This window comes from Astyanax mexicanus, chromosome 8 (genome assembly GCF_023375975.1).
Source record: "Astyanax mexicanus isolate ESR-SI-001 chromosome 8, AstMex3_surface, whole genome shotgun sequence".
In the NCBI taxonomy this organism is placed as follows: domain Eukaryota; kingdom Metazoa; phylum Chordata; class Actinopteri; order Characiformes; family Acestrorhamphidae; genus Astyanax; species Astyanax mexicanus.
Window position 1 is genome coordinate 11,614,897 of NC_064415.1, and position 25,853 is coordinate 11,640,749.

At 35.1% G+C, this 25,853-nt stretch overlaps 2 protein-coding genes across 3 annotated transcripts; both read left to right on the plus strand.

Moving 5' to 3' along the window:
* Positions 1 to 2,113: 2,113 nt before the first annotated feature.
* Positions 2,114 to 4,621, plus strand: polr2d (RNA polymerase II subunit D). Its single transcript, XM_022678124.2, has 4 exons — positions 2,114 to 2,428; positions 3,295 to 3,475; positions 4,165 to 4,260; positions 4,345 to 4,621. The coding sequence occupies exons 1-4, from the start codon at positions 2,353 to 2,355 to the stop codon at positions 4,421 to 4,423; spliced, it is 432 nt and encodes a 143-aa protein (XP_022533845.1). The 5' UTR covers positions 2,114 to 2,352; the 3' UTR covers positions 4,424 to 4,621.
* Positions 4,622 to 6,885: 2,264 nt separating this feature from the next.
* On the plus strand, positions 6,886 to 25,581 carry abcf3 (ATP-binding cassette, sub-family F (GCN20), member 3). 2 transcript variants are annotated; one of them, XM_007254603.4, is made up of 21 exons: positions 6,886 to 7,028; positions 11,553 to 11,697; positions 12,880 to 12,956; positions 13,213 to 13,271; positions 14,878 to 14,975; positions 15,675 to 15,797; positions 16,460 to 16,726; positions 17,398 to 17,478; positions 17,861 to 17,920; positions 18,962 to 19,018; positions 19,201 to 19,223; positions 19,312 to 19,367; positions 20,133 to 20,333; positions 21,280 to 21,356; positions 21,445 to 21,489; positions 21,596 to 21,728; positions 21,984 to 22,072; positions 23,226 to 23,317; positions 23,509 to 23,641; positions 24,653 to 24,740; positions 24,920 to 25,581. In XM_007254603.4, exons 1-21 carry the CDS (start codon positions 6,956 to 6,958, stop codon positions 25,076 to 25,078), a joined length of 2,136 nt encoding a protein of 711 aa, XP_007254665.1. In that variant the 5' UTR covers positions 6,886 to 6,955; the 3' UTR covers positions 25,079 to 25,581. The 2 variants fall into 2 exon arrangements, with proteins under 2 accessions (XP_007254665.1, XP_049338856.1); XM_049482899.1 differs by lacking the exons at positions 6,886 to 7,028; positions 11,553 to 11,697 and adding an exon at positions 11,958 to 11,980.
* Positions 25,582 to 25,853: the final 272 nt, after the last annotated feature.

A 25,853-nucleotide genomic window follows, 5' to 3' on the forward strand; every position in this document is an offset into this window, starting at 1 on the left:
GTACCACATTCCAGTGAAGAAAAGGGGGTTTTATGTGTGTTTAAGTATCATCAGGTGCATCTGCTTCAGAAGCTCCATTCTCAGTGCTCCATCTGCTCAGTTTTTCAATGGCAGCGTCTCCATATCTGTTGGCGACCATCATACTGGGGGTCAAATGCTACAGAGCTCGAGATGAGAATCATTTATAACAATTACACTTTTAGTTGCACTGAGACCAAGATTTCTTTCTTCTAACATTTGATTAATAACTAATTGATCCGTTTTCTTCATTGTGTATTTCACAGCCAAGCCTGGTGAGGTGGACAAAACACATGCAGTGATAGACACTCTTTGAGTGTCAGATGTGGAGATTTTACAGTAAAATTATAATCATGTGCTTTATAACGTTAAGTATCGCTGAGAAGTGCTTTATTTTGCAGGACAGTTAAAGAAGCTTTTAGCAGCTCTGACTTTACAAAACATTTAGCAGAGAACTGTGTTATTGCACTTAGTGTGACAGCTTCAAATAAAAAAAAAAATCAGAAAGTATTTTTATTACAGTATGCCTTTTAATAAAGCTATAGAATGCTTTTTATTTCATAAAATAATTTTCATACATATTTTTAATAAAATCTGAAGAAAAAAATTGTTTGTCACTTCCATTCTTTTCCTTTCTAAGCATTTGGCGTTTGGTATAAATTATTAAATGTTATACTTTTTTCAATTGTTTAAAGCCTATGCATTTGTTTGATACATTTTACAACTGGCATTTTCTGATAAGTGGTAAAATTGAAGTGTCCATTATTTATGCTTTTTAGTTTTGAAAAAATAAATAAATAAATAAAATAATCATATATATATATATATATATATATATATATATATATATATATATATATATATATATATATTGTTCCATTTAAAACTACATCAGTTTAAAGGCTACATTTAGATGACTTTTGACTTTGTACTATGTTTATGTTAATTAAAATATTAACGGGGTATTGGGGTAATAAAGTTGAAAATATACATATACTTACTTATTTTGTTCTTTTTTTGTAATATATTTATTAAAGAAGATTCTCAGCACCTGCTGACATTTATAAATCACGGACGTCAAGCAGTCATTGCAGGCAAATTATCTGCAACAAAATACTATAAACAACAGTGGCATTTTAATCTACTTTTAATTTATGGTTCTAACATACTGTTCCAGTTGTTAAGATGTGTTCGCTTGAAAAGTAAAGGTTAAGAAAGTTTTCTGGTCTCGGTTATATATGCTCAGGACTCCCCCTAGCTTCTCCTTCTATATTTCAGTCTACTTCCTATCATGTTTAATGAGGGAATCTCAATAGTACAAAATGCTGATAGATGATATTTAGGTCATAGTAGACAATAATGTTCATAAAAATCAACTATTTATTGAATATAAAACAGTTGATAAATAATGGCAAGGGGTTTCCGGTTGTTTAATGCACCCAAGAAGAACAGAGTTACCTTAAAAAAATAATAAATAAAAAAAAGGTTCCGCGCATGCGCACTGATGTTGAGAGGCACATTTTCATGGGTAGCACTTCTCGACAGAACGCCGAGCTAACCTGTGTTTTTTTTTTTTTTTGGCTTGTAAACTTTTTATTGGCTGGTTCATGGTATATTCTCAGGTCTCATTATGTCTATTGTAATTATGGAAGCCCATTCCCACCACCTAAAAAATAAAAATAATCCAGCATTTTTTTTATTATTATTAAGTAAACTGCTATCTCAATATTCTGAGATACTAAGTCAATGTTTTGAGATACTATCTCAATATTTTGAGATACTAAGTCAAGATTTTGAGATACTAAGTCAATATTTTGAGATACTATCTCAATATTTTGAGATACTATCTCAATGTTTTGAGATACTAAGTCAATATTTTGAGATACTAAGTCAAAATATTGAGATAGTATCTTAAAATATTGAGATAGCAGTTTACTTAATAATAATAATAAAAAAATGCTGGATTATTTTTATTTTTTAGGTGGCGGGAATGGGCTTCCATAGTAATGGACGCAGGGTCTAAAATGGTTTAAAAACCTGGTTACCTTTGGCAAAAAATGTGTCTCCGTTTTTTGTCGTTATGAAAGCAGGAGGAAGACTTTTAATTTGAAGTTTTCTCTGGAGCCGAATCGGAAGCGGAAAGGTTGGTTGTGATGGTGTGTGAGTGTGTGCTGGTGAGTTCGGGCGCCGTACTCGAGCTGTGTTGCTTTGTTGCTGTAGTGTAAAGTGTTTTAAAGCGGAATTAGTGCACTCTCACATTATTACACACCGCGTGTAGCCCGGGCACAGGGTGCTTATCTCCTCTCCGCCTCTGGACGCTGTGCTCGAGCGGTAATGGCGAGCGGAGCGGCGGGAGCAGCGAGTGTGGGGGATGTGGAGGAGGACGCGTCTCAGCTGCTCTTCCCTAAAGGTCTGAAATAAAACACACACTTATATATTTATATACAGTTCTGGAAAAAAATATGAGACCACTTCAGTTTCTAATACTGATTTTGCTTTTTATAGGTAACGTTATATGTTTGAGTAAAATAAGCATTGTTTTATTCTATAAACTATGGACAACATTTCTCCCAAATTCCAAATAAAAATATTGTCAGAAAATGAGAAATGTCTGAAATACAGAAAAGATGTAGAGCTTTCAGAACCTAATTAATGAAAAAAAAACAAGTTCATATTCATAAGGTTTAAAATATTAAATATATGGTGAAATAACCCTGTTTTTAATCACAGCTTTCATGCATCTTGGCATGTTCTCCTGCACCAGTCTTACACACTGCTTTTGGATAACTTTACGCCTTTACTGGTGCAAAAATTCAAGCTGTTTAGCTTAGTCTGATGGCTTGTAATCATCCATCCTCCTCTACATTATATTCATTATATTCCAGAGGTATTCAAACTTGCAAAATAAAAAAACCTCATAATTTTTAAGGGGTCTTAAAAATATCATAGGTCTTTTTCCTTCTATACATTACCATAAGTTTATACACAGCTTGTTATTTAATATTTTTCTTCATTTCTGTTTAATTAATTTAACGTTTTACATGGTATATTAATATTTAAGACACGAAAACAATTAAGGGACACATAAATAAGGCAGTACATATTGTTCAGCACCTCCAGGAACTCCTTCAAGACGCTGAGACATGAGAAACAATCTGTCCACCCTATATGACTTTGTCTCCTGGTAATGGCTATGTGGGTCTGACAGAAAGCAGTGGTGGTGACAGAGTTTTTTCTGTTTTTCACCTTTTTAACCTGTTTTTCACCTTTGTGCAGAATTTGAAAATTCAGAGACGCTCCTGAACTCTGAGGTTCACATGCTTCTTGAGCACCGAAAGCAGCAGAACGAGAGCGCGGAGGACGAGCAGGAGCTTTCTGAAGTCTTCATGAAGACCCTGAACTACACGGCTCGCTTTAGTCGCTTCAAGAACCGCGAGACGATCGCCAGCGTGCGCAGGTGGGTACCAGTATGCTAGTTCTGGCACTGTTTGAAGCAAGTTTAAGCTGCTGCTAAAAAATGTCACTAAACAGTAAATTATCAATAATTCAAAATAAGCTTTCTTATAAGGTGGGCATGAAGTGTATATTTTTAATCATATTCTAATAGGTTACGTTGGTATAGTGTATTGTAAATGTTTCCAGTACATAAAGAGCACTGCAAATTTTATTGAAAAGAGTGTAATTTTGTCATTTGGACAAAATGCTGAAAGTGAAAAAAAAATAATTTGTACCAATCCTTTTTTTTTTTTTTTTTGATAAGCAAGACATCAATAATTCTTGAAAGAAGTGACAGCGTTGATGAAACCTACAAAAAAATATATATATATACGTTTAGTCACCAGTCAATAAAATTGTTTGGGGTAAGGAGGAAAACAATGTAATTCTTTTAGTTATACATGACTTTAACATTTTTTTTGTGCGATGGGTGAAGGTTTAATTGGCTTTTAAAAAAATCGAAATTATGCAGACATTGAAAATTAACCTAACATTTAATCTCAAATAAAAAATGTGGACAAAATAAATATTGCAAGTTCAGCTGTTGCCATGTTAAACAATTACTAATTGCTGGTGTTTCCATCACTCACAGCGCTTTTCACCTATTTCTTTAAATCTAACTCACATTCCTGTTATGTGCTTGTTTTACAGCTTACTCCTACAAAAGAAGCTACATAAGTTTGAATTGGCAAGTTTAGCCAATCTGTGTCCAGAGGCAGCAGAAGAAGCAAAAGCACTCATTCCAAGGTGAGTCCTAGTTCAGAACATCACAGTTTAAGGTTTTAATGAAGCTTTCTGGCTTTTCACACATTCTCTCTCCCTCTCTTCTAGCTTGGAAGGTCGATTTGAGGACGAGGAGTTGCAGCAGATTCTGGATGATATTCAGACCAAACGGAGCTTTCAGTATTGAATCATATCTTTTTGTATATTCAAGGCCATAACCCATGCAGTACATCTGGACATTATTGTATTGTTTTATTACAGACTGAGCATTCTCCACACTCTCCTTTGCTGAGATGTTTTTCACCCTTTTCCTTCTGCTGGATTATACATTTTTTGTGTTCGCAGTGTTTCATAGTTGAGAAATAAATGTTTTCATAAAATTAAATGTCTGGGTGAATTCCTTTTCGAATGAAAAGTAAATAGAATCAGTTCTTGGTTGTATCACAAAATTTTAAAAACATGATTAATATTATGTCAAAACATGTCCAATATTAATGTCAAATATGCCGACTAATATTAGCATATTAATAAGCGTTGAATAGCATGAAGGTTTAGACATAAGCGTTGAATAGCATGAAGGTTTAGACATAGCCCAGACAAGGTCTTCACTAATACAGTAGTCTATACCTCACAGAAGTTAATATATGCCACATCTCAAGGGCAGAATGCAGTTTTCCGTCCCATGAATTTGGCATGTCATATGGAAGCTAAAGAATGCTGCACTGACCTGTGGAATATGCTTCTGGTGTCTCCTTCATTAAATGTGGATGTGTGTTCTGTCTGTTTACAAGGACAGTTAAAACCAGATGCCTTTTTTCCTGATCATTACTACCCTCTGCGCTGTGGGTACACTGTGGGTGGTAAGGCCTTCTATGATGTATCATAACAAAATATCTACTATTCTAGACCAGCTTAATTTATGGGTGATTATTCTTGTTAGAAATAGTTTGTCAAGATAAGTCTCCTTCCACAAAATTGGTAATAGTTTAACCATCTGTATTTTACACCCCATTGTGATAAAAAGTTATCAATTCATTGGAAAAACACAATGTGTGGTTTCATAATGTTATAATGATTTTCTTCTAAGAAAAAAAGAGTTAACATTTTTTATATTAATTTCATATTTTTTTTCATGAAGGAGTAGATTGTTTCAACTTAATTACTGCTCATACAAGAATAACTGAAATATTCACATTATTTATCTGTATTAAATGTACATCTTATACATCTTATATCTTAAATAGTTATGAAGGACTTCTCTGCGAAAACAGGTTTTCAGTTTTACCATCTGTATGTTTCAGGCGTTTAGAAATTAAATGCAAACTTAACTCCCTAAATCTAGTAAGACATTGTTAAAAAGTATGTGAACAGTTATAAAGCTCTGGGTTTCACTTGGCAAATAAAAAAACAAATAAGCGCAGTTTGGATCATCAGTTTTTTATATAAAACATGCGAGCATTACCTTGATATAAAGGAGCTTAATTTTTGGGGCATGGTTTGTTCAGTTCAGACAAAAAACTCAACTGAATCACCTCCTATATATATATATATATATATATATATATATCATCCTCTGCTGATTGCTTTTGACTGGTACTGGATATATACATATAGTTTTAAACCCAGTACTTTTACACTTTTGAGTAAAAAGCTTAAGTTGATATTTCAACAAAATACAGAAGTATTTTAAACCTTAGTATCTATATATCTATAATACTATGTTCATAATATATGCATAATACTTATCAACCCCTGTATGGTGTGTATATATATATATATATATATATATATATATATATATATATATATATATATATATATATATATATATATATATATATATATGTGTGTGTGTGTGTGTGTGCAGCTCTGAAAAAAATAAGAGACCACTTAAAAATGATGAGGTTCTTTGATTTTACTAAATAGAATTTTAGAACCAGGAGTCGCATAAAGTTATCCAAAAGCATTGTGTAAGATTGTGATTTAAAAACCAGGGTTATTCCACCAAATATTAGTCTCTGAACTCTTAAAACTTTATGAACTTGTTTTCTTTGCATTATTTGAGGTCTGAAAGCTCTGCATTGTTTTTGTTATTTTAGCCATTTCTCAATTTCTGCAAATACATGCTGTAAATGACAATATTTTTATTTAGAATTTGGTAGAAATGTCAGTAGTTTATAGAATACAACCACAATGTTCATTTTACTCAAACAAATACCTATAAATCAAAATAAATAAACCGGAGCTTTTCCAGAGCTGTATATATATATATATATATATATATGTGTGTGTGTGTGTGTGTGTGTGTGTGTGTGTGTATATAGTCACTGTAACTGTCACATGTAACTTTATCTCTAGAATAGCAACTTGAATAGCAACAAAAAGAGAAATAAAAACCTTAACTTTTAATGTCAGTCAAAGTGAAAAAAAAGTTTATTTTAGGTAACTTTTCTATTGCTCTATTCATCAAGATATTGTGACACAGTTTAAGGGTCAGTTTGTGTGTTCAAATTAATTTAGTAAATTCAAAATCAGAAATAAAAAAGGATATACTAGTTTTTAATTGGGCATCAATAATATGAGTGACTTTTAGCTGGTGCTAGTTCAGTTGGCTCCTCTGCTAAGTCGGTAAAACTACATTTCCCATGCTGCACCGCGGTGACGGAACGCAGCTGAGTGAAGCTCCTCGGCAGCAGGGGCCGGTGTGTCTGTTCGTATCATGGCGACTTACGTGGACATCCTGAAAAGCGAGTTCCCCGAAATTGACACCGAAGTGTTTGACTATATCACCGGTAAGTTTAGCCGAAATGTAGCGCTGGAGTCGCGGATCGACGCGGCTAACGGCCAGGCTGAGGTAGTTAGCTTGGAGTGGTAAATTAGCCGGCTAAGCTATGCTAAGCTAAATGAGCGTGTTGGTGAGTCGCGCCGGTGTGTGGAGCGGGCGCTTCATGTGGCGGAGAGAGGCTCAGTCTTCAGGCTTTAAATCAGGATTCCCTGCGTAAATACTCAGTACAAATTGTGTACAAGTCTGGGGCTGTCTGAGGAGACCGGTACTGAGCTGGCAGACCGACAGGCAGTGCTTCAGCTCGCCTACGGGGAGTGAAACGGTCGGGGGGTTAGTCAGGGTATGATCTGACTAGCTGTTCACACACACTGAGGTCCATAGCATGCTGTTATAGCATAAAGTGACACCAGAGATAACAGCTGACTAACTAACAGTTCTAACCCAGTTGTTAGAACCTTAAGCTCTAAAATATGGTTTGTGGGAAATTGTAAATAATATGGAGGCATCTGGGAGCCCCTATTAAAGTACAGGAGACTGCTGGAACTTCTGGGATATGTGGGATGTCTGTATTACCAGCTAAGGTGTAAAAAGTATTTACATTCATTAACGTTACTCGGGTATAGATATATAGGTACTAGTGTTCAAAATACTCCCATAGAAATGTAAGTGTCAACTCAAGCTTTTTACTCAAGTAAAAGTGTAAAAGTATTGGTTTCAGAACTACTTAAAGTTTAAAAGTTAAAGTAATGTTAAGGGAAAAAATACCATTAAGCATGAAAGCTTAGGCCGCACTACCCCTCCTCCCCAAAACACATTTTCCTAAAAGCCATATTTTTACTTTAACGTTACACTGCCTGGCCACAAAAAAGTCACCACCTGGATTGAACTAAGTAAATTATCTGGGTTTTCTGCAGTTCTAGGTCTGGTCTATGGTCAGCAACAGTATGTGCTGAAAGAATGAGGTCAGCTGACTACCTGAATATACTGAATATAGACCAGATTATTCCATCAATGGATTTTTTTGTCTTCCCTAATGGCACTGGCATATTCCAAGATGGCAATGTCAGGATTCATTGGGGCTGGAATTGTGAAAGAGTGATTCAGGGAGCATGAGATCATCATTTTCACACATGGATTTAGAGAGAGTTCAACACAGAGTCCAGACCTTAACCCCATTGAGAATCTTTGGGATGTGCTGGAGAATACTTTGTGCAGAGGTCAGACTCCACTATTATCAATGCTGCAAGATCTAGGTGAAAAATTAATGCAACACTGGATGGAGAGATTATTTAGATTTTTTACTTGGGTAAGGCAAAAAGCAAAGCAAAAAGTATTTATACTTTATTTGTCATCTCTGATGTCCAGGATGTCCTATACATGTAGCTATCTAATTCAGATTAGTCTTATGTTGCCATTGATTTGCTCTTTGATTGCTGATTACATTTTAACTAAACTCCAGTTACACATATCTATATTACTTTTTACTAGTAGAAATATCTGCACTGTAATCTAAATCTAATCTAAAACTGCACATACCCTAAATACATATACATATTCTACAATTTCGACATATTTTGATCCAGAATTTGTTCAGGATGCACCGATGTGAAAAATTTGGGCTGATACCCAATATTATACTAATATATATTTGTCAGTGCACATATATAACTTAGAGAGACTTAAAAAAACTGGTGTAAATGTATAACGTTTAAGCAAATAGAAATAAATAAAAATGAGCTTATTTCAATGAATATTAAAGTAGCGCAGCCAGTGTTCTCAGCCGATACCAATATAATTTCGATATCATCGTTCATCACTAGTATTTGTACTTGTCAGAATTCATTTACAAGTATGTTGACCTATGGCAAGCCTCTTTAACCTAAAATGACACCAGCGATTACAGTCCTAAATATAATTTGACATTTAAATGTTAAAAATAGATTCATATAACACAGTTTCTATTAATAGAAACTCTCACTTTAGATATTGGTAATAATATGATCCGTTATATTACCAGGACCACATGCACTAATGTAGCTGTAGCTAATTCTGATTAGTCATATGTTGCCCTCTCTTTTATCTATAAATACATTTTTTAATAGTTAAACCTTCAATTACAGATATCTATAATTGCTTTTTACTTGGAGAAATTGTAATTCAAAATATCCACATTGTAATTCTGAGTGGTAAAAACTGTAATGTAAGTAAAAAGTAAAGAACCCCATCTAAATCTGTGGATATTTAATATTACGTATGTATCTAACTTTTGATGCTGATGTACACATTTAGGACTTACAGAGAGTCTAGATACCCCATTATAACTTTACCTACAGTCTTACGTACATACTTCTGCAGATCACCCTGAATATCATAGACAATATTAAGAAAATAATTGAGGTAATTTTCACTGCTCATACTTCGCTTCTGCCAAAATCCTTTTTAACACTTTTGTCACTGAATACAATCATATCTGCACAGACACAGTGGACAGGATACAGTTACTCCAACAAAAGCAGCATAAATTTTTTTTAATACACTTGATTACAGGAGAAGCAATGAATGAGCAGATGTTTTACCATTACTTTTGTCCATATAGTGTATAAATGGTCGTTTAAGATAAAATAATCTTAAAAACATCTGATATGGATATTCTGCAGCTCATCAAAATGATATTTATAGCTGGTATTTGTGGTTGATTAATGCCATTAAAATTAGTGTAGGTGGATGTGGAAATCACTGTGAAATATCAAGGATGTTCTGCTCCTCACGCTTACAAATATCAGGTCACCAGTGGGCCATATTGCAGCCTTCCAGTTATTTGAAGGAGCTAATAAAGCAGGACCAAAGAACAAGCAGTGGGTCTACCATCATCATGACCTTTTCATCCGATGTCTGCAGCCAACCTGACGGGAGCAATTTTACTTTAATTGAATTTGTGGATTTAAATGAGTTGTTTAAGAAAAGGCCACCAATGCAGAGCTTGTCTGTGGTCTTCATTAACTCTGAATTAAGGAGTATGTATAGATTCTTCCTGTGAAAGTTAGTTTATATAATGCAAGAGTGACAGGCGAAGAACACTTAGCTGAGGTTCAGACAGGATTTGGGCTAAATCCACAGGCAGGAGACGACCACAAAACTAAGGCAACAGTTTCTTACAGCAGCAGGTCAATTCTGGCTTGTAAGAACATGAGCAGAATGCTATAACCTCTACAAAAAGTTCTGTGAAATGGAGTACACTTTATTTGGGATATCTTGATCTTGACTGTCAGACTCTACTCTGATTATGAATTATGTGTAGATTATTTTATGCAGTAAAAGACAGAATAGTATGCAAGTGCTGCAACTAGTTTTAACATGAAGTGCCTAACCTTCTCTCCTGTGTGTTCTCACTCGCGTCCTTTCACACTATTGTCAGAATTTCCCCCCGTCAGGGTTCTGTATTCAACTGTAACAACACTGAACCATGTGTTCAAGTCAGCAGATACAGAGGTGTGTGTCAGTGTGATATTAGTTTAGGTAACCTGTGCACAAATCTTGCAAGATCACATGACACGAAATCTTACTACACTCCAAGTATCATCTGTTTAAACCCGATCAATTTCTGATATTTAGATTTTTTTAAGCCAGTGCTCCATCAGAACTTCATCAGATGTCCTCAATTCAGCATCAACTGGTGTTATTGCCCAGTGCTGAGGACTGAGGACAGTTCTCAGAAGGTAAATGAAAGTGTTTATTTAGAGTCAGTGGTGTCTAACTACTTTACTGTGCAGAATGAAAACATAACACAATATCTAAACTATTTAAAACTGTTGCATTAAGGCAGAATCATCAAATTTGTCATAAACCTAATAATGCAATCTGTGAATCACTACAGTAAAACTAGCAGTATTAGGTGTACGTTAATCTGGTAGCTATATTGTCATGAAAAATGAGAACAGTGAGTTTTTCTTTGTATGCAGCAAAAAATTAAAAATTTGTTTTGCTGCATACAGTGTGACAAACCATTGTGTATGTGTCCATTGCAATATCGATGCTGAAACTACATACTGTCTAAATCACTCTTTCCACTATAAAACCATTATTACACATCAGTAATTAACAGAAAATGACAGATATCAGTCCAGAGTGTCATGTTTTACTGTGTTGTTTTAAAGAAAATGGGATTTAACTGGTCACGTATGCCAGTCATACTGGAATATGCAATATTATACGAACTATAAAACGGTAATTCAAACAAAATTAATTGGTAAACTGAATAAATTAGTCCACAATGTTGTAGTATATAATCGGTTATTATATATAAAGTGATTTTACTCAGCAGTACATCTCATCTAAACTGCGAAACTGCATTATTTATGGAAAACAAATAACACTTTCAATACTGTTGATACTAATGCTGATACTCCACATTAAGAGTGGGGGTAAAAGGAAGCTGAACCTGAGACCTCCCTTTTCTATAGGCTGTATGTTTTGTTAAATGTCTTGTCTTTCTGCCTGACCTGTAATTGCTGTGTGTTTTTCTGTGCTCCAGGAGTGCTAGACAGTGGTGGTTCTGATTTTGAAGATGGAGAGGAAGTGTTCGAGGCCATTGGTGGGGTTCTCCAGGAAGTAGCTGCTGAGAAAAACGAGGACGACGTCCGAGATATCTGTCTCCAGTTGTTTAATACACTTAAGTTGTAAGTGTTGTTCATCATGCATCATCTTAACCCATTTATGCCCGTATCAGCTTGTTGAATTAATATTCTAGTATATTCTACATAGTTTTATGTGTTTTCTAAGATTGTCTGATAATAAATCTGCATCAATCAAATGATGTAGCTAAATTAGCTAAACTGAATTAAATGTACACAGATCTCTTCAAAAGTTTTAGGCACCTAAGCACATTATTTTAAACCATTTATCTTGGATAGAGATCCATTTTGTTACATTTTGTCTCCAGTTGTTTAATACACTTAAGTTGTAAGTGTTGTTCATCATGCATCATCTTAACCCATTTATGCCCGTATCAGCTTGTTGAATTAATATTCTAGTATATTCTACATAGTTTTATGTGTTTTCTAAGATTGTCTGATAATAAATCTGCATCAATCAAATGATGTAGCTAAATTAGCTAAACTGAATTAAATGTACACAGATCTCTTCAAAAGTTTTAGGCACCTAAGCACATTATTTTAAACCATTTATCTTGGATAGAGATCCATTTTGTTACATTAGAACAGATGCAGATAAACATGTATACAGTACATAGAAACATGAAGAAAAAAAAAGCTAGTCTAAAGAACAAAGCTTGTTTCTAGATTTCTCCCCGTAGATGTATTCAATTCCATTAGCAGCTCACCTGTATACAGCGCACCATTCGCATATTTTTTTAAAGGATCAGAATGGGTTGGAAACAATCCTGATCACTGATTTATCAGAAATCTAACGTTATGTTGTTACTTAACAAGTTCACTAAAGACTCTGTTGCACTCATGCATTGAGAATGCCCATGCTGCATTAATATGGCTATTCAGTAAATGGTGTATTTTGATAATGTTTAATAATAATAAAAAAACTTGAATGTGTTCTTTCTTTTTTTTTTTTTTTTTTTTTTTTTTTTTTTTTTTTTGCATTGCCAAAGTATTGTATCAGAACTCAAAATCAAATGACTCGGACATCCCTATTGGAGATTAATCTTAAGTGTAATCTAACAAAACATAATTTCATTTTGCTTTGTGGGGGTTTACTTTACTGTTCTAAATTGAGTTGTTGGAGATGAATGGGTTAACTAATACAGCTGTTCTGAGACCAGCCAGAACAGAACCTGATCTTTGGTATGGTGTCTCCTTGTGATTTGCTATCATCTGTGTTTTTAACAGGTCTAATTGCAACTCAAACCCGAGGCAGGTGTTGCTGGATGCTCCAGTTCAGCTGTCTCAAATCTCTGTGGATTCTGGTAAGTCCATTATCCAGTCATCTCTTTTTTTCATCCAGGTTTTTGTACTATGTACTTGATGTTATTTTAGGCAAATGGGCAAACATAAGCTATTAGCATTGGGTGTCTTAACTTTTTTCTAAGGGATAAAGTAGTTTTCTAATTTTGATTATAGAAAACAACAAAAGGGTTACCTTTTTTAGTTCTAGTTGAACAAGGTAACTAATCTAAAGTGAACAAAACAAAAAAAAAAACTCTTGTCTGCTCTGTGTTTTAGCTGGATCAGCTACTAATGATGTGCAGGGCATTTGGATGGTCAAGAGAAATCAGAGTACGGTAAGACACACACTGTCACAATTCCTGATCACAATTTTGTGCCAAAATATTGTATAAACTATTGTTTTTTTTTTGTTTTGTTTGTTTGTTTGTTTGTTTTTTACATTTATTTTCAAGAGAATTGAAACCCTGAAAGCACAATGAAGTCTAAAACATTAAGGAATGGCAAGCAGCTCCCTTTAACATAACAAGTAGCTTTTATATTGAACAGGTTTATTTAAATTAAACAGAAATAACCTCCTTATATTTCATTTTAAGAAATGTGTGAAATATGTAAATCACTGGCTCATAACAGTTGTTTACAGGTTTTGACAAAAGCACAAACCTATCTACTGAAATTACCTCAGCTGGTTCTATATTGAAAGATGTACATCAGTTATCCCATTTTGAACAGTGTATTAAAACAGTGATTCAATTACTTACATTAATTTGTTTAATGTCGAAGGCCTAATTAATACCAAATCAGCTACAAATGACAAAAGTACCTTTTTCAACAGACCAAATCAATCAATGCTTAATTTTCCTACAAGTACAGCTGTTCAACCAATATTACTCATTTGTATGCCTACAGTACGCCTGGGCAGCCAAAACATTAAGTACACACTAAAACTGACCAGTCAAGCAGCCTATTGTTGTGAATTAGTTTCACATTGAAATGCAGCCTTTAAATATGCTTTTTTATTAGATATGAAACAATATCTGTCTTATTTGCAGTCGCAATTCCATGATAGTTAAATAACTGTTAAACAAGCCAGCATGTCCGCTGTATTACGACTAACCAATGTGTAGCACCTTCATCAGAACGCTGAGAAGGGGTAATACGGCCATGGCCTTGCCCCTGTAGGGAAAATCATAAATCTGATTGGTTAGACTGTCCTACGACTTTGCTAATAGACCAGATCCATATGGCTCTGTAATAGACTCATTACTATACCTTCAAAAAAATCAGTAGAAGGGGCACGCAGACACTTTAAAAAGCTTTGATTGGCTAGTACCGCTGTGTTCACACAAAGCAATCCAGACTGTTCTCATACAGAGTTCCCCAATGGTGGAACAAACTACCTTCCACTACCAGATCAGGAGAATCTCTCGCTATCATTAATAAACTCCTGAAGACTCTCCTAACACCTCTAACTAACTAACTACTTCTAACCTCATTTCCCTTATCCCCTCCTTTACTCCTCTATCCCATTATTTCCATTTGACCTCCTTTAAGCCCTATCTATGATGGTTTGCCTTTAAACTTCTATTACTATTGTACTTGACCATTGTAAGTTGCTTTGGACAAAAGCGTCTGCCAAATGTAATGTAATGTAATGTCCTATAGTAACTAAAAAACACAGACTAATGCCTTGAATTTGATTTATTTTAGTTAATTTATAAAACATACATTATAGTCATTGTAAATGTAAGCGTATATTTCCTGATTAAATATTATGTAAGGATTTACATGCACCTATTGTCACCCCTTCTCTGAAGGGTTAGAAGGGCCTTACTGCACATCACTGGTAGAATCTAATACTTCATGTATCTCCTGGAACAGTGGCATGTTTTGTTGCTCACTCTGCTTTTGTTTTCCTCCTACTGGAAAAAAACATGTGCTCAGACTGTAGATGCCAAGAAGTTGGAGAAGGCGGAGGCCAAACTGAGGGCAAAGCATGAGCGGAGAAATGAAAAGGACTCCCAGAAACCCTCAAACCCACTGTAAGTGCTACAGCTTTTTTGTGCACACTATGGCTAAGCTTTAAATCAGTGTGTAGGTGTTTGTGTTTCACTGAAGGGTTTGTTATTGGGCTGTACATCTCTAACCTTACTCTAGTTAATGTTTACAGATGACCTGGAAGTAATTCAGTACATTATAAATTCTCAAATTTCACCACAATTTCACACAATTGTACACCGTATTGGAAAATGCACAGTACTACAATATGCTAGCTTTTAATTTTGAAAATAGCCAAAATAAACTTTAAATACGCTGTCATGCCTAAAGTCATGGGATGCTAACTAGTGTTGTTTTCTATGACTGTTTCCATTCCTCATGTAAGCTAAAGAACACTGCAATGATCTGTATGATATTTTCAAGCCTGATGCTGCAGATCACATTCATTACCACAAACTGCTCTGTCCATTCTTGGTGGTAATAATGCCTTCCATGGTGTATGTGACACTGTGGATCGAGGAATGCTAATTAATATCAGTCAGTGTTCATTAACATTCCAAAATCATTGCAGTTAAAAAAGAAGTGGGTTGTCTTTCCTGTTAAAACTAATTATGAATCATACTGAAAAATGTGCTTGTGGAATTGTAATAAAATCATTTTAATACAATTGCACAGTTGAATGAATTAGATTAATAAATAAGTGTTCATCCATTACTAAAATTACTTTATATTTCTGCAACAAGGGTCTTGGAGGAGGCTTCTGCCAGCCAGGCTAGCAGTAAGAAGGAGAGTCGGGTGGACATGTCCGGGAAGAATCGCAGTTATGATATCCGCATAGAAAACTTTGACGTATCATTTGGGGAGAGGTGAGTCAGATTTCTCTATTGGCAAATGTGCATGTATATAGTGAGCATGTGAGTAAAGATGGTTTGGAATAATGATTTTATTAAAGTAGCCTACATTTACATTATCGTCAGACTTGAATGACAAATCAGATTTTTTTTATTGAATGTGAGATTTTCTACTATCATTTTTTAGTTATTTTACTCTTTAGCTATGTTTACATTAATAGGCTTATATGACTTTTTTTTTTTTTTCCCTGGGCTGTATAAATATCAAATCAAGAGTGTGCTTACATTGCCAGGCTGAAGAGGCTCAAATCTGAATTTTTGCCTATATGAATATATATATATATATATATATATATATATATATATATATATATATATATATATATATATATATATATATATATATATATATATATATATATTGATTTGTCAAATTGTGATTCCCCACCACCCCAACTTACCTGAAATACCATCATTAAGCACTGATTTACCAAACAAGGTTAATATGATGGTAGCTATAATTTTAACTAATACTAGACTCCCATGAGGAGAGCTTTGGAGATTATTTAATAAACACAGTCAATGCTGTAATGGGGGAGAGAATACTAAAAATATTTAAAATGCACATTCCTAGTTTTGACAATACTGTGTACACTAAACTGTGTTCTGTGATGCAGATCTCTGCTGCAGGGGGCGGAGCTGTGTTTGGCAAGCGGCCGCAGGTACGGCCTGGTTGGACGTAACGGTCTGGGAAAGACCACGCTGCTGAAGATGCTGGCCAGCCGCAGCCTCCGCGTGCCTGCGCACATCTCCATCCTGCACGTGGAGCAGGAAGTGGCAGGAGACGACACTCCGGCCCTCCAGAGCGTCCTGGAGAGCGACACGGTCCGAGAGGAGCTGCTCACCGAGGAGCGCAAGCTCAATGCCCACATTGCCAATGGAACGTGAGTTTATGACAGAATGCACTGTGTTTGTGAATAGCACTTGTTTACTGACAGATGCAACAAACTGGTAGTGATGTCAGTAGGAATATATATATACATATACACATGGACATCTTTACCTGTTAACTAAGTTTATGACCACTTACTTGTTTCTACACCCATTATCTGTTTTTTTTTTTTTTTTTTTTTTTTTTTTTTTTTTTTTTTTTTTTTTTTTTTCCCCCCCCATTCTCCACTGAGTATATAGGAGCACTTCATAGTTCCATAGTTACAGACTAAGCCCCTCTGATTTTATGCTTACTATACATATTTTTGTGTGGCAGAAATTATGAAAAAAACAAGAGTTTTGCCTTTTTAAATTATAATATATGATTAACTGTACTCAGTGCCTAATATTCAGAGACATTTCAAGGTACTTTATTTAATTTTACTGATTATTATTTAAGTTTTAAATCACTCTTCTGGTGATATGAACAGTATATTACTGAAGTCATGGTGATTGTAAATGCATTGAGCTAGGATTACAGTTACAGAACTTACCTTTGTGGTGAGGTATTATTATAATATGTTAGTAATTTGTTTGGAAATGTTTTATGTCTGTTTCTCCAGTCATGTTAGTTGGTTCTGTTTTTCTGTTATAATATTGATTTATATCATCTTTCTTCTTCTAGAGCGGATGGGTCTGAAAGTGTACGCCTTTCTGAAATCTATGCTAGACTGGAAGAGATTGAGGCAGACAAGGCTCCAGCAAGGTAAAGCCCTTCTTATTGTAGTGTTAAATTTGTCTTTCCACAATATGCTGACATGCCTAAAGTGATGGGACAGCAATATGTAAATAGCCGATGACGGGTTACCTTATGCTGCATTTACACTGCTCCATTTTTTTTAACAGAAATAAACGTCCCCCCCTGAAATGGCCATCATTTTTCCTCCATGCTTTAATGCCCACAATACTAATTTCTGTTTCATGTGGCATGTCTGTGAACTACAGTTTAATTTATTTAATTTGTTTTTGTGTAGTCATTTGGAGAGAAATCTATGGGTTTATAGAATATTGCTGTCTTGATTTTTAATGATGATCTTGTGTGTTCTGGTGTTACTCATTGCTTTTTTTTCTGTCTTCTCTTTTCTTAGAGCGTCGGTTATTCTGGCAGGTTTAGGTTTTTCTCCCAAGATGCAACAGCAAACAACCAAGTAAGGAAGGCTTTTTGTGAAACATGTTTGCCAAGTGTATTAGAAATACGGGATTTTATTGCTCACTGTTGCCCACTATTGTTATTAGTCCTCTCAAGATAAACAAAAATAATCCAGTTAATTACATACGCTGTAATTAATCTAAATTAATCACATGTATCGCTTTTTGCTATGAGAATGTATTTTAAATAGCAGTACTTCTAATACCGTCTACTGCATTTCTCCCGTTTATCTGGTATATTTGTCTTATAATTACTATGCTAACAATGCCATCTCCCACATTTCTCCCCTATATCGGGCATATATTATATTATAGTAATAGTATAGTATGTTAAGTGTGGCTCAACTGCCCCGCTGATATCTGGAGTATACCTAGTGCATGTGCTTAAGTGTCAGACAGTATTGTCTGTGTTATTTAATCAGTAAAGGAGTCAATTGGACACTTGGACAAATTGGACACATTTGCATGTTTGGTGAAACCAGAGATCCATAATTCACTGTTCACTAAAGCAGTCCTGCTGCACCTGTATTTATATGCCTTATATATTGTGTGTCTCTCCATATCATCCCCTATATCGGGCATATATTATATTATAGTAATAGTATAGTATGTTATGTTACAATATTAGTTACTCTCTCTGGCTCTCCTTTCTTTCACGCTGTTCTCTCTCTCGTCATTTAGTGTTCCGCATGTTCATGCCTTATTTCAGTGTTGAAACCCAGTGCATCTCTTCCTCTTTTCCACTCTCTTTCAGCTGTTGCCTACTGAATATATCCTGCCTCTCTTTAGGTCATTAGCTATTTAAAAACACAGTTGTTTTTATTGTGAATAGTTTGCAATTCATTTTAACAGCAGTCCCAAAAAACCTGACTTATGACTTATAAGTGTGACTTATATTTTCAACAATTTGTTGGTAAACCCACAAAGACGTTATTTTTTTTCTGTGAGTAATTTATCAATACTGAGATGTTAATTTGACAGCCCTAATTGTTATTTATTACATTTTTTTTAGAAACTGTAATGTTCTTTTTCTTTCACAGAGAGTTTTCTGGAGGCTGGAGGATGAGATTAGCTTTAGCACGAGCTCTTTTTGCCAAGTGAGTAAATATTAAAATAATTATTTTTTAAAAGTTCTGAAGCAGGTATACTTTTTTCCATATAATGGATCAACTAAAACTAAAATATTTTTTTAATTAATTGGCCAACATAATAATTATAATTATTATAATCATCATTTACTGTGATCAAACTCGTTTTTTTGTTTCTGATTACATTGCAGGCCTGACCTTTTGTTACTTGATGGTGAGTAAACCGTAGTTTCTGTGTGTAAAGGCTTTAATGACTGTGGAAATCCTTTTATCTAAAAGCACTGTTTGGTCTTTCCATTTAGAGCCCACAAACATGTTGGATGTCCGAGCCATTCTGTGGTTGGAGAATTATTTACAAGTAAGTCTCTGCACACAAATATATTCAGCTTCAAATAATGATCTGGTTCTGGTTCAACTGATTATTTTGAATCCTATTTAGCACATTATTAATAACACCCTGTTCTTAGTGAAAGGCAGTTAATACCATTCCTTTTCAGTAAAATGGCCTCTGTTGTTAAATCAGATATTCCACATTCTTTCACATGACTACATTCCTACCCACCCAGGAGAGAGTTGTGTTTGCACGTATGATCACAGTAATAGCAGTGCATATTTGAAACACACTGAAATATGAAAAATGTTTTGCTGAAACTTTTGTTGTGCTCTTTAAAGAAAAAAGCACTTTTGAAAATACAATTTAAAATGGTTTATTGTGCAATTGGCTCACAGTTTTAATATTACATTACATTACATTACATATTCCATCAGCCATGCCAACATAGCACAATACATTTGCATTAGCAGTGCTATGTTTGTCATAAAAGTACCTCAGCAGTGTTGGGAACATGCCTAGTCAGTGACTTTCTTTAGCTAGTATTACTATCCTAGCCCTGTACAGCTAGTATGTTTTAGCTGGAACACAGCCAGTTTGTGAAGAGGTAGTAAAACGGTGGATCGGTTAAGTGTGGCCCAGCTGCCCTGCTGATATCTAGTGTATACCTAGTGCATGTGCTTAAGTAGTGTCAGACAGTATTGTCTGTTTTATTTAATCAATACTAAAGCTGTCCTGCTGCACCTGTATTTATATGCCTTACATGTTGTGTGTCTCTCCATATCAACCCAGACATGGCAGTCGACTATCCTTGTGGTGTCTCACGACCGGAACTTCTTGAATGCTGTCGCAACCGACATCATCCATCTGCACACTCAGCGTCTAGATAGTTATCGTGGTGATTACGAGAACTTTATCAAAACAAAAGAGGATCGACTGAAGAACCAACAAAGGGAGTACGAGGCTCAGCTGCAGTATAGAGAACATATACAGGTATAAAAACCGACACATTCACAAGCGCACACATGCAGATACTACATGTAGAACAAAACCTTGTATCTCCATTCCTAATTAATGTAGATTTTTATAGGGCTTTCATGATAATTACTTTTTGTGGGAATTTGCATTGTTCTAGAAATGCAGGGAAATCCCACTTAGAAATCATGGAGGGGTCTGAAATTTTCTTCTTAGGTGCATGTCCACTACGAGACAAAAAAAAAAAATCTGGAAATCACAATATATGATTTTTATATATATATATATATATATATATATATATATAATTTATTTGACTCCATGATGTCTAAGTGGGAGAACTTGCAAAGTTGCAGGGTTCAAATACTTATTTTCCTCACTGTATAATTGCTTTAAACAATATTGTCTAATTTAGACCATTTAATGCCACACTGATACCTTAATGTTATAATAAAGCAATTACACCCTTTTAAGAAGCAGTTTTATTAGAGATAAACAGACATTTGGAAAAATTGTTAAAATTTCCTCAGTGTGAAACATGAATTAAATAAATGGAGTATTCTTATTTTTACTTATAAGACTATAGTAAAAATGTGTAATTCAGAATTATATAATCACCTGGGTAACATATTATTAAGATAATCAATGTGAAAAAGGATTATATTTAAAAACTATTGCATAAATGTAAATGTACGTGTTTTTTGTCTTCATTAAATGTTCACATTGTGGAGATACAAGAAATACATTTTGTTACAACAATGATAATTAATGTGAACAAGCCTGTAGGGGTCAGTAAATATTAAATTCCAAACAAGCTAAAGGGTTCTTTCCACTTCCACATGCAAATTCAACGTTATACGTTAGTTCAGTACATAATGGATTGAATGTTTATTTGTTTATTTTTTATTATTCTGTTTACCAGACTGTAAATCACTGCCTAAAAGTTTGTGTTTGTTTGGAGCAGGTATTCATCGACCGGTTCAGGTACAACGCCAACAGAGCTGCTCAGGTGCAGAGCAAACTAAAGCTTTTGGAGAAACTGTAAGTCAGTTACTAACTTTGGTTATTTTATTAGCAACATATTCCAGCAACATGTTCTTATGTTATCATTTTTATTATTATTCCATAGCCCTGAACTCAAACCTATTGATAAGGAATCTGTAGTTGTTTTATGGTGAGTTTTATCTGGTGTTTTTTATTTTATTTTATTTTTAATCATATCAGAAAATAACCCTTATTAATAATAATAAATAACCCTCATTCTGCATTTTTTTGAACAGTTTCCCAGATAACTTTGAGAAGCTGTCTCCACCAATCCTGCAGTTAGACGAAGTGGAGTTCTCTTACTCCCCTGACATTCATCTGTTCACAGGCCTCTGCGTTTCTGCTGACCTGGAGTCTCGAATCTGCATTGTACGTGGTTGCTTGCACAGACACATTTTGTTACCACCTTTAAATAGCCAAAGCTATATCCTCAGCTATTAATTAAGACTTAACTTCGATGCTTTAAGGTTCATCATCTAAAGCTGAATTTTTTCAATTGTAATCTGAACAATATTATGTTTTTTTTTTTTTACTTTTATGAGATCTCTTTCACTGCTTTTATTTCTTTTTACTGTGTCTTGTTGTCTCTAATGGCTCTCATTACAACTCTTATGTCTTCTGCAGGTAGGTGAAAATGGGGCTGGTAAGTCCACATTACTGAAGCTGCTAATGGGGGATCTCACGCCTATAAGTGGAACCAGACATGCCCACAGGTGAGGATCCACCTTCAACACTGATACTGATGTTTAAACTTGTATAATTTAACCTTGCTAAACCTAGTTAATAAATTGTTGTGATATCAGAACGAAACCATTTCATATTATATTTATATGTCATATTTAGAGATGCTTGAATATGGACAGGGAATAATAATACTGATACAATCATTCAATACCGTGTGCATAGTGCATATTGCTGCTCTAAACAAACGGGCAACTTTTGTTTTCAAAAACTTGATCAAGTCTGAATTATTTATGTTCACTGCCTGTCCAAAAAAAGGCGCACACTCTAATATTGTTTGCACTGTGTTTATGTTTGATTATGGCATGCATTCGCTGTGGAATTATTTCCACAAGCCTCTGCAAGGTCAAAACATTTTTTTTCTGCAGAGTTTTATTCATTTATCTGCAGGATAAGATATTGATTATGGGAGATTTGAAGCACTGCGCAAAGTTTTCTCCAGCACATACCAAACATTCTTCTTGTACTTATTTTGTTTTCTACACAGCTGTTTAGTACCAACACTTACCTTGTGTGTGGAAATGCTTTTACTTTCACTGTCCCAGAGTTCTAATGTTTTTCTACCATTTGATTCCACCAAATATTTTAGTGATCTCCGATCACCACCATTTACAAGATTTTCTTCCAATCACATTCCTTCTTCGATGATGTAAGAGAGAGAGAGAAAGGAGAGAAAAAAAAAATACAATAGCAGAGTAGTCATACCAGGGTTTGTTTGAACCAAATCAAGGTAGAAAAGGAAGGTAGAAAACCAAAAGCATGATAACAGCTGCTTGAGTTGCACCTTAACAAAATTAAGGTCCTCCATCAAGCAGTTTTCAAGTCAACACACATTTGTTTGAATTTGGGCATCTCTGTGGAAAAAGTTAAAGGCATGCTAACTAAAAAAAAATAAAAAAAAAGGGCATTTTACCTTATTTATTATTTAGATTGTTGAGCTGCCTTGCAGAGGTGAGCACAGCCACACAATTCCCATAAATATGCAATTTTAATATCTACTTCTTTAGCAATGTTCCAGAGCCATCCTTTTTTTTATGGTTTTAAGTGTGTGTGCATGTGTTAGACGTTAACTAAATGTATGGGAAATTGAGTTTTTGTTCTGACCTTTTGCTCATTTTCCAACAGAAACCTGAAGATTGGCTATTTTAGCCAGCACCATGTAGACCAGCTGGACCTCAATGTTTGTTCGGTGGAGCTGCTGCTTAGCAAGTTTCCTGGTACAGTATTAGAATAAACACTTTTTGTTTTGTTTTCTGTGATTAAAAGTCCTACAGCAAGATGCTACCACCACCATGTTTAACGGCTGTTACAGTGTTCTTGGGGTTGAAGGCCTCAGTGTTTAAAATTTTTACTGAGTCTAGGAGTGTGTGTAAATCTTGTTTCTTGTTTACTGTTTTGTAACATCCAGGTTTGACGGAGGAAGAATACAGACGTCAACTTGGTAGATATGGAATTAGTGGGGAGTTGGCAACCCGACCGGTAGCAAGCCTTTCAGGAGGACAGAAAAGCCGTGTGGCTTTTGCCCAGATGACCATGCCTTGGTAATTAAACAAAGATATATCATATATATATATATCATATATATATATATATATATATATATATATATATATATATATATATATATATATATATATATATATAAAATTGTGAGGTAGGCAGAGCGCTGCAGTGGGTAGTGAGAACCTTGGAGTTTAAACTTAATGTCTGCACAAGGCAGATTTGGCCGCAGGTCCCATGTGACCTGCAAAGTAACTGGCAGCAGAGATCAGATTGGCAGTGCTGCAGGCAAGCAGCCAAAAGGTTGTGGGTTAGAGTGGATGAGTGCAGTCCCCTCATGGCAGCTGAGAGAGGTGGACATGGGTAGTGAGAGCATTAAAAATCAGGCCTGTTTAGACCTTTAGTTTAAACTGTGCAATCACAATTTATTCTATACAGTGCATTGTCATATTTGCACATAGCACACCAATCACCTAGCAAACCTACAGACACAACAAATAGCAACACATATCAAAGTAGGTTTAATCTAGTGGGCACTTAGCAACAGCCTAGGAACTTCCCAACTGTGGAAACCACATTAGTTACATGACAGTTCTGTGAATGCTTCAGAAAATCTTGTGAATCTCCTTTATTTCCTGACAGCTTTTTGCTGGCCAACTTGTTCCTCAGTTCTAGAAATATGAACATATGTATTGCTCTCTCATTTGTGTATTTATATTTTCTTCTATTTGTGTCCTAATATAATAATTAACGGAGCAGCAGAAGAGCTCCAAAATGAAATAAACTTATATAAAATATATATTTACAATGTCTTTCATTGAAAGATAAAAAGATCATTTTGTATATCACATCACATATAAGTGACAATCCTCAGATTTATGGATGTATTTAAACTAATTGTTTTATTTTCATCAAATATTTCAACAAATAAATGAGGTGAGAAATGTTAGTGCTATAGAACAGTTTTTGTTTTTTTGTTAAATGGGGTTTTGTAACAGTTCATTCATATTTTCACCATACTGTAATCCTACATGTTGTCTCTCATTTTTTAGCCCTAACTTTTACATCCTTGACGAGCCGACCAATCACCTGGATATGGAAACGATCGAAGCGCTTGCAAAGTCATTGAATACCTTCAAAGTAAGATCATGTTTTTGCTAACTTTGCACATGAAAACATTGTCAGGACTGAAAATTGTCACATTTTCTGTCTGCTGCACTACATTACGAGGTAGTGAGGATATAGAGACACAACAAGGTCTAAAGAGGGGTCTTCTGAATACAATGGAGTGAACCTAATGATTTTGCTTTCTTTTCCAGGGAGGTGTGGTTTTGGTCTCTCACGACGAGAGGCTAATCCGACTCGTGTGTAAGGAGCTTTGGGTGTGTGAGGCTGGCCGTGTGCATCGCATTGACGGTGGCTTTGACGAGTATAAGGACATCCTGCAGGAACAGTTCCGGAGGGAAGGTTTCCTGTGAACATCCGAACCAACCATGCACCTTTGTGTCATCTGCACACCATTTAAACTGACTCTACATCGCCACCGCCCCAATCTGCTAACTGACTCCATGCGTACAGTCTTGAACTCAAGTGACCATCAGCCTGGCTGGGTCCGATTTGGTGCCATCTTTGCTGTCCCTTTCCCTCCACATATGCCGATGTTGTCCTCTTCTTTTACCAGCCTAGCCCACCTGCCTCTGCTGCTGCACCAAAATCATGTTGTCACCGCCCGAGGGGTTTATGCTACATCTGTAACGGTTCTTATGACATGGGGGCAGGCTGGGAGGCACATGCTGGACTTTTCTGCACAGGTCTTATGGTTGATTCTGCACACAAACAGAGACCAAGCCTGTTGTAGTAAATGCAAAGTGAAGGGGACATATGCATTAACATTGTGTTTCAATGCAAATGATGTACTTAACTTATCAACTGCAATTTTAGAACATGCTAATAAAAACATAGCAGTCAATCAGTTTTAACATGCCTTGGTCTGTTTTATTTATTCTTGTGATTTAAATCTTGATAATCTTAAAATGAAAATGCTGAACAACATTGGCTACAGAAACAAGATTAAATTTTAATTGGCTTGAAATATAAGCTAAAACTTTGTGTTGTCTTACTAAAACACTTTTGTGTCCAGGTAGTTTAATGCACTTAGAAACACTGTCCTAAAGAAAAAATGTGGGTTATGGTCTATTCTAGCTTTAAGATATTCCACTACAATCAGTAGCTTGGACAGTATACACAGGGCAG